The 13865-nt window shown below is 45.4% G+C and overlaps 8 protein-coding genes across 8 annotated transcripts; 3 read left to right on the forward strand and 5 right to left on the reverse strand. All coding sequences in view use genetic code 12, as the record gives it.

The window, feature by feature from the left end:
- Window positions 1-883: 883 nt before the first annotated feature.
- Window positions 884-4640, reverse strand: PSN45_002112 (uncharacterized protein; the record flags this gene model as incomplete). The annotated part of the gene is made up of 3 exons (XM_066157796.1): window positions 884-2584; window positions 2693-2709; window positions 3239-4640. 3 exons carry the CDS (start codon window positions 4638-4640, stop codon window positions 884-886), a joined length of 3120 nt encoding a protein of 1039 aa, XP_066013893.1.
- Window positions 4641-4974: 334 nt separating this feature from the next.
- PSN45_002113 (uncharacterized protein) lies at window positions 4975-6486 on the forward strand (the record flags this gene model as incomplete). The annotated part of the gene is made up of 1 exon (XM_006689290.1): window positions 4975-6486. The coding sequence occupies one exon, from the start codon at window positions 4975-4977 to the stop codon at window positions 6484-6486; it is 1512 nt and encodes a 503-aa protein (XP_006689353.1).
- A 264-nt stretch (window positions 6487-6750) lies between these two features.
- Window positions 6751-7152, reverse strand: PSN45_002114 (uncharacterized protein; the record flags this gene model as incomplete). Its single annotated transcript, XM_006690178.1, has 1 exon — window positions 6751-7152. The coding sequence occupies one exon, from the start codon at window positions 7150-7152 to the stop codon at window positions 6751-6753; it is 402 nt and encodes a 133-aa protein (XP_006690241.1).
- A 484-nt stretch (window positions 7153-7636) lies between these two features.
- On the forward strand, window positions 7637-8254 carry PSN45_002115 (uncharacterized protein; the record flags this gene model as incomplete). The annotated part of the gene is made up of 1 exon (XM_006689289.1): window positions 7637-8254. One exon carries the CDS (start codon window positions 7637-7639, stop codon window positions 8252-8254), a length of 618 nt encoding a protein of 205 aa, XP_006689352.1.
- A 114-nt stretch (window positions 8255-8368) lies between these two features.
- DGK1 (Diacylglycerol kinase) lies at window positions 8369-9391 on the reverse strand (the record flags this gene model as incomplete). Its single annotated transcript, XM_006690176.2, has 1 exon — window positions 8369-9391. One exon carries the CDS (start codon window positions 9389-9391, stop codon window positions 8369-8371), a length of 1023 nt encoding a protein of 340 aa, XP_006690239.1.
- A 187-nt stretch (window positions 9392-9578) lies between these two features.
- PSN45_002117 (uncharacterized protein) lies at window positions 9579-11303 on the reverse strand (the record flags this gene model as incomplete). Its single annotated transcript, XM_066157797.1, has 1 exon — window positions 9579-11303. The coding sequence occupies one exon, from the start codon at window positions 11301-11303 to the stop codon at window positions 9579-9581; it is 1725 nt and encodes a 574-aa protein (XP_066013894.1).
- A 67-nt stretch (window positions 11304-11370) lies between these two features.
- On the reverse strand, window positions 11371-12165 carry IND1 (Iron-sulfur protein; the record flags this gene model as incomplete). The annotated part of the gene is made up of 1 exon (XM_066157798.1): window positions 11371-12165. One exon carries the CDS (start codon window positions 12163-12165, stop codon window positions 11371-11373), a length of 795 nt encoding a protein of 264 aa, XP_066013895.1.
- A 184-nt stretch (window positions 12166-12349) lies between these two features.
- On the forward strand, window positions 12350-13840 carry MSS1 (mitochondrial splicing system protein; the record flags this gene model as incomplete). The annotated part of the gene is made up of 1 exon (XM_066157799.1): window positions 12350-13840. The coding sequence occupies one exon, from the start codon at window positions 12350-12352 to the stop codon at window positions 13838-13840; it is 1491 nt and encodes a 496-aa protein (XP_066013896.1).
- Window positions 13841-13865: the final 25 nt, after the last annotated feature.

Below are 13865 nucleotides of genomic sequence, written 5' to 3' on the forward strand. Positions count from 1 at the left end.
CGTAACCGCGCGCTAACCTGTAAATTACTTGGGGCTTATTGCCGTCAGGAACATAATCTTGGCTGCGGTGTTGCCATCGGCTACCAACCATCGGTAAAATTGAGCCTCATAGCCAGGCGAAATTTAGTAACCTCTACCGGAATAATGAGATATATACATAGAGAAGGTATCCGTAAGTCCCAGGGGTTCAATTACTAGACAAATGAAGATTCAGATATGGCCAATATTGCCATGTCCATGGTCTGACGGAAGGACGGATGCGCTCTCGCAAGTCGTGGTCCGCCGTAACCTGCACTTTGAACCCCACCACAAATATGCGCTCGGCCTGACCCTTTTCCCAATCAGGCAGGTGACATGTAAGGTTATAACGCAGCACTACCTGCTTAGGCCAATTCAAGAGGCGTTGCAGGAGCCTATCTCCTAAAGGGGTTGTCTGCAAAAGCGTCACCTCGGTTTCTCGGACTTGCTGTGGCTATTCAAATAAAATGTGGGGAAACCCTCTATCTGCAATAGAAGTGTTCCATCAACCCGTAGCATTAGTGATTATCGCCCTGTGTATGATTGAGGCTTCCGATTGGTGATATCACGGGATCAAAAATTATCAAATGGTACGGATCGCAGAAATATACAATTGCTACACCATATATTTGTGGCCCCAATTTGGATCTATAGTTTAATCATCCGTAAACCCTACCTATAACCTTATAGTAGCTGCCATTAATTGAGTACCCGCCTCCACCGGGATGAAGGCAAAAAAGTGTGGGGTATGACCTTTGCTTAAACTTGCTGCCGAAACCTCCCGAAAGACGTTGTGGGGAACAACAGCAATTTGGCCCAAATGGTATTAACTCCTGTCCATGCATAATCTCTATATTGGAAGCTTCTATGCATAGGTCTCGTGCGACATCCATTGGAGGAACTCATCCCAGTACTTGTCATGAAGAAATGCCGGTGAACCATTGGCTCCGTAATTGTAGACCTTCTGGAAATCTTCCAACTGCGTAAGAAGATTGCTCACCTCTCTGATCTCTAACCGGTAGGACTCATTATTAAACTTCTGCTGGATGATCTCCACGAGTCTCTTGAGAATACGCATCCCGTTGGATATCGGGTTGTTGGGCACGTTGATGTATTTTTGGAGGTTGACAATGAAGACCTCGATCACCTTGATTTTGTGTACGTTGATGCTTTTTTCATCCAAGATGATGTTGAGCAAGAGGAAAACTGCCCCATTGATACTGTGCTCGGGAACAAGCCAGTACCGTTTGTAGAAATCGGGATAATTGTGATTATTGACCAACCCGATCATGTTGACGCTGCTATCGGTGCACATCTTGATTTCAGGACCAAACAGAAGATCGTGAGCCTGCTTCCAGTTGATGGTATGTCGTCCCACCACCAACAATTCATGGCTGAATTTGCAGCTGAGGATGAACTGAGCGAATTTCACACAGTTATCGGCATTGGCAGGAATAGAGTACACGTCCATCTTGGTGCGAAGTGACTCGATCTTGGCCGCCGCATACTCCAAGTGCTGTAGACGGGTGGTGTCGGCGGTGGTTTCGGTGGTGGTGGTATAGTAGTAATGTTTTTTGAAGTCCGACAAGTCGTAGATGAACAAGTTGAAGGTGATGGGGAGGAACTCAGTCGACTCGCTCTCGATGGAATTGATTAAGTTGAAGTCCGAGATGTTACGGGGCCGGGGGGTCGTGAAGTCGTTAATCTCGCTGCTGCGATTGTTCCAGGTATCTTCAAACCAGTCCACCACCACCAAGAGCCACCAGATCCGGCAACTGAGCTCAAAGTTCAACAAGTTCAAGTCCTTATTGGGCTTGACGAGTTTATCGAGGTTCAAGCTGCGGGCAATATAGATCATTATCTTAAGGAGGGTGTTCTGGGTGTGGAGTCCAAAAAACCGAAGGCAGGTGGCTAGAATTCCAAACGTTTGCAAGCTACGCACATCGGGGAACTGGAGATACTGCCCACGGTTCAAACTCTCGATGCTGGCATACCAGGCGATGGTTCCAAGCCGGTTGGCATGGGTTTCATCGATGTGAAGCTGTTTCATGTGGTGGGAGTCAAGAAGGAAAAACGAGTTACTGATTAACGCATAATACACCGAAAGCCACAAATACTCATCGCGGGTCTTCAGGATCTGGTTGTTGATGTGCTGTCCGTCGGTGGTGAAGAATTGCTCGTGTTCCTTGAGGAAGATCTCCGGGATCACCACCGCATGGAAAAAGTAGAGCAGATCAAAGTTGAACCGGATCAACTCCAACGACACCTCGTACGTCAAGACCACCAGGAGCCGGTCGTAGTCGTCGTAAGTATAGTCGATCTTGGACGACGCTTGCGATACGAGGTTCAAGAGACTGGCGGTCTTACCAAAGTGTACGTACTCACTTACCTTCTGGGTTTCAGAGTCGGCAACATTGGTCGTGGAATTGGAGCTGGTGTTTTGCAACTCTTCCATCTTTGCCTTTAAGTAATTGTTTTCCTTTTGGAGCAAACGGTTCTTGAGCTCGAGTGCTTTGGTGTATTCGGTGGAGGTCTCATTGAACACCCGGCCATTGACCATCACTTTCTCTCGTCGACAGGTGTCTTGTGTTCCCCGTCGGAGGCACACATCACAGGGAATCTGCTTGTTGCACTTGACGCGACGTCGATAGCAGTCTTCGCACGATTTGGGCACTCGCTTGGTGATTCGTACTGTTTCCATGGATGGGATTGAGATTTTGATTTTGTTATCGTGGAGTACGCGCACTGCAGGAAGTACAGAGCAGAGGAAGCGTAAACACCATAATTTGCAAACGAGAGTAGATGGGAGATTGGGAAGGTGGGGGACCCGGAGGTCCCTCGGAGTGTGGGGTGGATCACCGTTGATTAACGACCCCCACGTTGACAATCGCTGATCTGGATTTGGCTGCAAAAAAACTGTGGTTGTGCATGGATAAGGTTGTTGAGTCGGGGGTCACCGAAAGGGGTACAGAGATAAGGAGTAAATCCGGGCCGTAATCACCATGCTAAATGCGTGTCATTTAAATTCGGTAGGTTAGGTACTTGACGGTTTTGCCGTATGCCCTTGGTTTTCTTTACCGGCCCTATTGTTGTTTTGACAAATGTTTTGTCTGTTCCCATTCTTGTATTGAAAACATCCCCTTTTTGAGTGACAAATTCATTCCCTGTACTACCAGTTTCTCTTACTTCTTAGGCTTCATATTATACGCTACTTATTTACATTTAAAATTGTACTCTGGAGCAACTCCGGTATCCATTGAGTCATTGGCAAGCTTCCTTGCAAGTCTCTGGCCCGGAGTCAAACCTTCCTCTTGTTCATCGAACTTCATGAATCCCATGGCCCTCATACCATCGTCAGTCAAAATATTCTCTTTCCTGGCTCCATGGTCTTCAAAATGTCCCTCCACATTTCGAGAAGCAGCTATGTCCTTAACAAAGTCACGAGGACACCCACCACACTCAAACGCTTTGCGAGTAGCCAACATATTATCAACATTGTACGGACACAATGGCGTGTAGGCATTGAAAAACACCGACGAGTTGGAGTCTCCAATATGCTGCTTATCCACCTCGTGAGCCACGTCCGCATGCCAAAACACAAAATCTCCAGCATTAACATACGGAATGCTGTAGACCGTCTCCAACTGCCTCAAGTGAGGATGGGTCTCATCCACACAGAAGAATTGGCCTGAGCCCACAATAGCACCTGGGAACTTGGGAGTTTCCAAGTCGATTTCCCCATCGTCTCTCCAGAAAAACGGTCTCAAAACCGAATACGCATTGACCAATTTAAGATTAGGCAATAACCTGAGTGTACCCTCACCACTCTTGACCGATGATAAGGCCAACCAGCCTTGTAAAGCCCTGAATGCTGAGGTGGCGGTGGGACGAACTGTCAAGTGGCTATATAAGTCAGTTCTTGCAAACGCTCTTTCGTCCAATCTCCAGGGTTCCCATTCTTCCCACCGGCCTTCCAATATCGGTGCGTATAATTCCCTGTAGATGTCGTCTTCCCACCGTTCGATAGAGCCAGAGTCCAAGTGAAGATCCAAAGTGACGGATTGTCCAGGAGGCCGGATTCTGAGGGCATCAGGGTAGACAACCTGGGATTCTTTGTCAATTGGTAATGTCTCATCTTCCACATAGAAGAACTGGCTAATGGCTTTCATGAGCTGAACCATCTCGGGGTGTGATCTAGCTTTTACCTCGCCCTCCGTCCAAAACGCAAACCAATTGGTGATGGGAGAGGGATATCCACCGATTTCAGGGTGTTTTGTAACAAAATCACTCATGGATTTCAAGTACTCTTCGGAGGTTTCAGTATCAAGAACGTTCCGTACAATTACACATCCCCTTTCGGTGACCATTTTCAGGACATCTTCAGGAAATATGCCGTTATTCTGCTTCACTGTGTTCCAGTCGACAGTGGGAATATAGTTTTCCCCTTCGGCTTTGATTTCGGTGGCCATTTTTTCCAATTCAATTAACAACCTCTTCCATGAGGCTTTCACTTTTTGGACATTTTCGGGCTTGATGCAGAGTTTTTTGATGGCAGAAAACTTGGCAGCATCTTCCAAGTCTGGAGGGATAAAATTAGGGGTGTGTATCGAGGTAGGGGCCATTTTAGTTGTTGAAATTGTTTAAGGTGGTTTCAAAAAGCTTTTATACTGGTATTGCAACCAGGCTGCAAAGTTGGCCCGAGGTTACCCGAACAGAGATTCATCAATCTCGCGCGAACTCGCTCGAGACTCCATTGTCGCGATAAGATATACCAATCTGGGAATTTGACTGATTGACATATTCCGCCAGGCCCAATGACAATTATAAAGATATAATTGGTGGACTCGTTGCAAACAATACATTAGCACCTTGATACTTATCTTGATTCAGGTCGACTACTTAAGTAACGCTTTTGAACGACTGTTTGCAAAGTTCTTAAGGTTTTCTCATCACTAAATGTCCAACTCCGACAAAAGTACCAAACCTTTATCTAAATGGGTTCCTAGGAATCAAAAAGTGTTCCTTGCCTCGGTGAGTTTCTTGTCAATGGTCCACCCTACCGTCATGGGCTACGATTCCATGATGACAGGTAGTATTCTTAATTTGGACTCTTTTGTGTCCTACTTCCACTTGAACAATGCCACCACCGGGTTGAACAATGCAGCCACTTGGGCAGGAGAACTTATTGCGTGTTTTACGATAGTCCAGTACTTAAATGATAAGTTTGGCAGACGAATTTCTGTGTATTGTGGGATTGTGGTGTTGGTGATTGCAGGTATTTTACAAGCAGCAGCGAAGAACACCGCCATGTTTGTGGTTGGAAGATTTGTGCTTGGTTTTGGAGCTCAGATCACCAATATTTCGGCCATTATTTTGGTGGCCGAATTGTGCCCGATTCATTTAAGAGGTTTCATGATGGGTTTGGCTTTCAGTTGTTTTTTGGTTGGAGCTTTACTCTCTTCTGGAATTACTTATGGAGTGAGAAACGCTCCTGGTAACTGGAACTGGAGAATCCCCTGCCTCGTGCAGATGGGTCCGTTGATCTTTGCAGTCATCAATTTGCTTCTCCTTCCCGAATCTCCAAAGTTTTTATTCCTCAATGGGTATGAACGTGAAACATTTGAAACGCTAATGATTACCCATAATAACGACAAAGCCGAAACTCAAAAAGTACTTGACGAGTACAGGCTTGAGGTGGAGAAGGCCAAGATCCAAGAGCCTCGTCCCTGGAGAATGTTTTTGAAATCTCGAATCAATTTGCACAAAATTGTTATTAGTTTCACCCAAGCAATTTTGACGGAGATGGCAGGCTCATCGGTGGGAACATACTATTTATCAATCTTATTGACCCAAGCGGGGATTTCTTCATCCACCGAGCGTTTGCAAGTGAACATTGTGCTGAGTGCCTGGCAATTGGTATGTGCCTGCTCCGGGTGTCTTGTGTTTGATAGAATTGGTAGAAAGGTGCAGGCGCTCATCTCGTTGACGGGTATGGTTATCAGTTTTTTTATTTTAGGAGGGTTGGTCAAAAAGTATGGAGATGGTGATAACCGTTCCGGGTCATTTGGGGCCATAGCGATGATGTTCATTTTTAGTGGGTTTTACTCGTTCACCTATACGCCCTTGACGACTTTGTATCCTTCTGAGTTGTATCCATACGAGATGAGAAGTGCAGGAACGACACTTTTTGCAATTTTCAATGGATCTTGGGGTTTGATTGCATCGTTTGTGTTGCCATTCGCCATGAATGGGATTGGCTGGAAGTTCTACATTGTTAATGCTGCCTACGATGCGGTGTTTATTCCTATCGTTTATTATACCTGGGTTGAGACCAGAGGTATTGACATTGAGAGAGTAGATGAGATTTTCTGGCAACATCCCATCAATCTGAGACATTCTTTGAAGATGGATCTGGAGGAATCTGATAGCGTTGAGAGTGTGGTGGTGGAAATTATTAATAAAGTGTAGTTCTTTGAGTGAGTTTGTACGTGAGTAATAAGATTTTTAACTTCACGGTTTTATATCCTTCGTATATTTTCTGTACAAGTTTATTATATTCATTAATCTATGTGGGTTTATACCGAAGAATTCATTCTACATATCTGTTCGGTTTACCTGAGCATTCATTCTACATACCTGTACGGTTTACCTGAGCATTCATTATCTACATATCTCTTTGCCTGTTCATTAATCTACATGACTGTACTTAGTCCTGCCTTCGTAACCTTTGTCTTAAAAGGTCAAGTACAACGAATCCTTCACCTCAACCTTACAGGCCTCCTTCACCGCCGGATCTAAATTTTCCACCTCCTCAAGAATCTTTGCCCGTTCATTGGGTGAGATGGAGTACGGATACTGTTTATCTTGTGATGCACCGTATTCATTGATGTTAGGGGTATTTGGTGTGCTTGAGGATTGGAGGGTGCTGTTGCTCATGAACGTGCTGACGTCGATGAGGTTTTCCGATAACTCATTGACAATGTTGTTGAGTTCCTGCTGTCTCTGTTGCTTCTTGAGAAGCTCTTCTTGTAGGTGCTCATCGGAATAGAAATCCTGGCTTCGCAATAAGGAAGACCTCTCGTTGTACTCATCATCCTCTTCGCTCGGACGAAGACACGATAAGCATATACCCATGATGTGGTGTGTGAGAAAGTCGTTATGATCAATGGCTGGTTAATGCGAACTGAAAAGATCTGTTATCTTGAGCATTGGTCGTGTGCGGCACGTCTTGTACACGAATACAAGAACATGTCGGCTAATTGGAGAACACCATCAGAAAAGACCTAAAGTTTCGGATGAACTCAGACACTAGATAATATGGACTAGAACCGAAATTACCGTCTGGTGGTGTTTGTGAAAGAGTCTGTGTCCTGACTGGCTGCAAATGAAGATCATCACCGTGAAGCTGGAAGTTGCACCCTTTGTTCACTCATCTCTATTTGCTCGGATCTCTTTGTTCACCCATCCTGGCCACTTCTGCTAGTTACATACCTTCTTCAAACGGTGAAAATACGCTTCTCAAGCGGTATTTACACCTTTACCTGTTGCACACCTTTGTCGTGGATCACTCGCAGTGCGAATATTTGCAGTCGTTTCCACCCCTTACTTACACATAATCATGTCCAAAGCATTGTGTTTGTATGCGTTCGACACATTGTACTCGGAACTCAAGCACTCCAAGCCACTTGCATTAGCTTCCATTGTTTCGGAGGTCCATGAAGCCCCTGACAGCTTTCCTAATAAAGCTCCATTATTCGTCACCTGGGACAAAGATGACAACCTTAGAGGATGTATTGGAACATTTGCAGCACAACCAATTGAACGGGGTGTCAAGCGGTTTGCGTTAACAGCCGCCCTCGAGGACCCCCGGTTCCCGTCAATATCGTTGGCAGAGCTCCCTCATTTATCTTGTGATGTTACATTATTGGATAACTTCACGCCCATCAGCGATGCTTTGTCCTGGAAGGTTGGTACTCATGGACTCAAGCTTTCGTTTGAGTACGACGGGCGGTATTATTCGGGCACTTTCTTGCCTAGTGTGGCAGAAGAACAACAGTGGGACCAGCTTACGACCTTGTGGTACTTGCTCAGAAAGGCTGATTACAATTCAGTGTCCAAGAGCAATACGTTGAAGTTTTATAGCGAGGGATTGAGCCAGGGATGGATGGAGCTTGAAACATACGAGGGGTTGAAGCACACTTTGGGGTACGACGAGTACAAGAAGTTCAAGTCTTAGTTTAATAAGGAAACAATTTAATGAATTATGTCTATGAATAGGTGCACTAATTGCGTCACTGGGTATCACTAAATGAATGAAGTATCATAATATAACAATTATCTATAATTAAGTCTAGGTCTCAAACGCTTTCACCACCCCGTAGAGGATAAATCCCCCCAACACGGGAATGGTGAAGTTATCATCAATACCATACAAGTCCACAAACTCTGAAAAACTGGCTACCGCACCGCATAAAACCGCATACGCATGGATGCTCAACTTGGATGTGGCTGGGGTCCACATAATCGAGCCGGGTTCGTTCACCTGGGGCCAGTGCACAAAGAAGAAGCGATATTGCAAGTAGCAGCTGAAAATTCCTGCGGCAAAACTCGCCATTGCTCCGGCAAATGATTTGCCCTTAGTGATCTGGAAAGTGTATTTGCCAAATTGTCTTCCAAACGTCGAAGCGGCTGTGTCTGCCCAGCTAAGAAGCAACACGCTCATCAACGAAATGTCCTTGGGTAAAGTGGAAAACACCAAGATCAATCCAGCCAAATAATACAAGGTACCGTTGAAATGGTCAATTTCAGATTCCCGTATCAAGTAGTAGAAACGTTCAACTACTATCTTATTTATTTCGGGGTTGCTGAACCGAATACAGTCGTTGGTAAAAATTATGACAAACAACACCACCAACGGCATGATAAACTGCGTGTGGGCGGCTCCAAGCGTGTAGAACCACAAGGAAGCAACTCCAATCGACGAATGAAATCCTTTTCTGATAATCTCGTGTTTGACAAGAAACTTCCGGAACTTGCTGGGTGCTTTACTGGGGTCGAAAGTGATACCCAAGGTGTTGGACGGTTCGGGCTCCACCTGGTTGCGGCTAGCAGAGTTTATGATCTCCTTATCTTGTAGGTCGCTCTCAACATCGGTGGTATTTTCGTCATCTTCCAACTCGGCTATCAAGTCGTCCTCATCACTATACACATCGTCATCATCGTCGTCATCACTCACACCTTCAGCATAAACATACGTCTGGTCTTCTTCCTCTATGTACGTTTGATCAAAAACCGACTTTTTCGATGATCTGGGGGTTTTGGCAGGCTTGCTGCGGGTGACCTGGGGGGTCAAAGGAGTGCCTTCTAACGACATATCCGTGGTATTTGTGGATGTGGAAATAGGGTGTTGGGGTTGACGGGAGGTTGGGAAGGCAAGGGATAGGGATGTAGTTTACTATTTCTGTGAATATATTCCTTTTAAAACAAAACAAAATTATTTTGTTGTCGCGCTAGACTCTGTTTTTGATGTGGTTTGACGATTGCAAATCCTGTAATATATTCTATAACAACGTACACAAGATGCTGCTAGCAACCACCATCCATGCCACCCGGTTCTGACTGCTTGAGGACCTGAATCCAAACAAGTCAAAGTTGAAGATGGTGTGGTTTTTCTGTCTATGAGCCTTTTTATGGCGGGTTCGGACATGGCCCGGACGGTGGAACCGATATGGACGACCGTTTTTAGCGATACCTTCTGCAGTTTCTTCTCTCATCATCAGAAACGGTAGCCTGGTGTGGTTGTGGCTAGATGTTTCATTGGAATTAGAACTGGGCTCAATCGAAACTGCCGTTCCTGTTATGATAATATCTTGTTCTTCTCTATATTTTTCATTGAGCTCAGATTTAGACTTGAACGTCTGAAATGGGCCAGAAGAACCGGTAGGGGGCTGCTCTATCTCACTGGGTGAAACTTCGAGCCCGTCTTCATAAACGAATTTGTGAATATACTCATACTCATCAGTTGCAGCTGACTCCAGGGATTTCGCTTCCACACTTAAAACCTTGTTTGAAACAGATGGAGTTTTGCTGATTGGACTGGCAACTTGGTTTCCAGGAGAAATTATTTTGGGTGGCTCGTCCAACATTTCCTCTAACCGATTTATGAGGTTGTAGATAGACTGCAAATCTGACTCGTTTTCTTTATGCTGGAGATTCGAGTTGCCCTTTGGAGACAAAAGCTTCTGCACTAGATCTTCTACCCCATTATTGTTTATCTGGTTGTTTGATTCCTTGAGCGCAAACGCGTTAGGCTTTTTGGGTTTGCCATATTTTGAGGGTTTCAGAGCAACTTTCTGGTGATTTTGGAACTGGGGAGAAACCGAGAGCTTGTATGGCAAAGGCTTCATGTTGAGAATATCTTTGGCTCCAGTTCCATGTTCACGGTTATCAGTTAGGGTATTTGTGGTTTCTTCATTTTTGGTTTCGTCCAATTCGGGACCATTCAGGTCTTTGAACATTTGTACCTCAACTGGTTCTGGTGGCTTTGTTGAAGTCTCTTCTTCTGAATTCCATAACTCATCATGCTTAGGCTGTTCTTCTTTGGGCATTTGCTGGAGGGACTCGAGGCTTTGATACAAAGAGCCAATCTTATCTTCAAGATCTTTGAGGTACTGATGTATTTTTTCGTTATCGTTGGTTGGAGCTATCAACGATACAGACAGGGTGGCGGTGGAGGTAGTTGTTTCTGTGCTGATCTGGACGGATATTTCGGTGATGGTTGCGGTTTGAGTGGCTTGGGAAGGAGGAATATGTTGGGTAAGTATTTCGGTAACAGTTTGGGGGACTGGCATCTCTGTCTTGGTGATGGTAACCACGGGAATAGGAATAGTGGATATGGTGTGAGTGGAAATTGTAGTTGGATATCTTTCAGTAGTACTTTCAGTTGTTGTTCCGATATCAGAAGTTTTTCCGATATCAGAAATAACCTCAGAAGTGGGAAGTTCAAAAACAGTAGAAACCTTAGAAGTCATTGCCGTACCTTTTGCCCAATTCAGTGAATCCAACCTCGGCCCATAATCTGCACCCTTCACAACGTTCACCACCCGTTGCTTCACATTCTGTAAGGTGCGCATCATATTCTGAAACTTCAAAGATCCTTCCAGAACTGTATCAGGTAGTCCCATCTGCTTCATATCCACAGCAGGCTTGTTGGAGTAAACCGATGCAAGGTCGGGCATGGCTGCAGAAATGACAAGCACGGCCAAGGCCATCCATAAAACAATCATTTCATGGTTTCTCATTTGTGGAGTAAGTAAAGTTTACAAAAGTGCGAGTTGATTTCGCAGCCATCAACTAATCAATCTTATCAATAACTTTCTGGGCCACTTCCACATATGCTGCTGACACCGGTGAGTCGGGCTCTACCACCACAATGGGCTTGCCGGCATCCGACTGCTCGCATATCTTCTCGTTTAGTGGGATAGAAGATAATACCTCTATGCCCATTTCCCTGGCCTTCCGAGCAGCTCCCTCGTGTCCAAATATATGAGACTCGTGGCTGCAGTTAGGACATAAGTAGTAGCTCATATTCTGTACCAACCCCAAAATTGGAATATTCACCTTCTCAAACATAGATATCCCCTTTACGGCGTCTATTAAAGCAATATCTTGAGGTGTGCTTACTATAACAGCACCATCCACTTTCAATTGTTGACTGATGGTCAATTGAGTATCTCCAGTTCCTGGTGGCATGTCTATCACCAAATAGTCAAGAGTGGACCATTCGACCTCAAACAAAAGCTGTTGTAAAGCCTTCATCACCATCAATCCTCGCCACACCACTGGACTATCGGGCGGTATAAGGTACCCCATCGACATGGATTCCAATCCGTAGTTAGTCATAGGAATAAGTCGTCCGGTATCGGAAATTCGTGGTTCTCCCGAAAGCTTCAATAGTTTAGGAATAGATGGCCCAAATATATCCACGTCAAGAATTCCCACCTTCTTGCCCAACTTCTTTAAAGCCATCGCTGTGTTCACAGACACAGTCGACTTCCCCACGCCACCTTTCCCTGATGCCACCAAAACCACTTTTTTTACGTTGGGGATCCGTTGCTTTACCGGAAGACCCCTCAGCATACGAGGCATTTCGGGTTCACCTGCCTGGTTTCTTGGGAGTCCCAATGGATTCTCGTGGAAATGTAGATGGCTTTGGCTGAGCTGTCGAGCCATGAATCTCCACGGTTTGTGCGCTGATATGAATACTCTTCTCATGGTGTAGGAGATCAATTTGGTGATGCGCATCGCCCATCATTTTTCTGTTAAATAGACCATGTCGTTTGTACTAAATTCCGTACGACATGCCGTGCGACGCCACAGCACCGTCCGAGACTACACTCCCACGATATACGCGTTGTCTACTCCCCTCTCCCGGTCCGCAATCGGGGTGATACGTGTGTCGGGCTCACAATCAGAGTATGTGTTCCAACAGCTCACGAAGACTACAACCACCCCCCAGCACAGAATATCAAGTCTACGGCAAATACGGTCTCCGCGTACGGGAATAATTCTTGACGAAGCTCTAACGTTATTCTTCAAAGGACCCAACTCCTACACGGGTGAAAACTCGTTGGAATTGCACGTTCATGGCGGTGTTGCAATCATCCAGTCGGTGCTAAAGGAAATCAAACACCTCCACAACCCGGGTGCTGGCATCAACATTCGGTACGCGGATCCTGGTGAGTTCTCGCAGCGTGCATTCATGAACGGAAGAGCAGATTTAACCGAACTTGAAGGTATACGAGAGATGATAGATGCTGAGACCGAGTCGCAGAGAGTGTCAGCTTTATCTTCTATGACCGGGAAGAACAAGCAGTTGTTCATGGAATGGCGACTCAAGGTTCTCAACAACATCGCGCTTCTCACCACCGTGATTGATTTTGGAGAAGACCATGATATAGACGAGGTAGGGCAATTGGTTGAAGATGTGAATCTGAACATTCAAGAACTCCGGTTGCAAATTTTTGAATTTCTTAAAAAAACCGAACGGTCTCAGATCTTGTTGAAAGGCATTCAGATGACGTTGCTAGGCCCTCCAAACGCAGGTAAGTCATCATTGCTCAACGCCCTTGCCAATAAGGATGCAGCTATTGTAAGTAGTATTGCTGGAACCACCAGAGATGCGATTGACATTCCACTAGACATCAGTGGATACAAAGTCGTGGCTGGCGACACAGCTGGAGTGCGAGACATTGATCTTGCGGACGAGATAGAAGCGGAAGGCATAAGGAGAGCAAAGTCACGGAGTCTTGGAAGCGATATTGCTTTGGTGGTTCTTCCGATGGGAAAAGAATTTGGTAATACGGGGGATGATTTCTTCTCCCACATCGAGGAGTTGAAGGCCTCGAATGCGCAGATTGTGGGTGTGTTGAATAAGGAGGACTTGGCATCTGGGTCTGAAAAGATGGAATTTGTACTGCAATTTGCTGAGCTTTTACCCAAGTCCCCAATCTTCCCTGTATCTTGTAAGACAGGAGAAGGAATTAATAACCTACTTGACCACTTGACAGGAACCTTCCAGGAAATCACACTGTCTGGGAACTCGGATCCCGTAAGTATTTCGGAGAGAGTCAAAGACCTTCTAGTCAAGGATGTTTTGTATGGTTTTGATGAGTTTGAGAGATGGAAAGATGCAGACGACGTAGTTTTGGCATCTGAGTGTCTTCGCCAATCGGTAGAGGGAATCGGCAAGATCACGGGGGAAGCAATTGGGGTGGAAGAGATTCTTGGGGTGGTGTTCTCCAGTTTCTGTATTGGTAAATAGGAATCTTAGCACTGGTATTTCTGAT

This window comes from Yamadazyma tenuis, chromosome 2 (assembly GCF_029203305.1).
Source record: "Yamadazyma tenuis chromosome 2, complete sequence".
Taxonomy (NCBI): domain Eukaryota; kingdom Fungi; phylum Ascomycota; class Pichiomycetes; order Serinales; family Debaryomycetaceae; genus Yamadazyma; species Yamadazyma tenuis.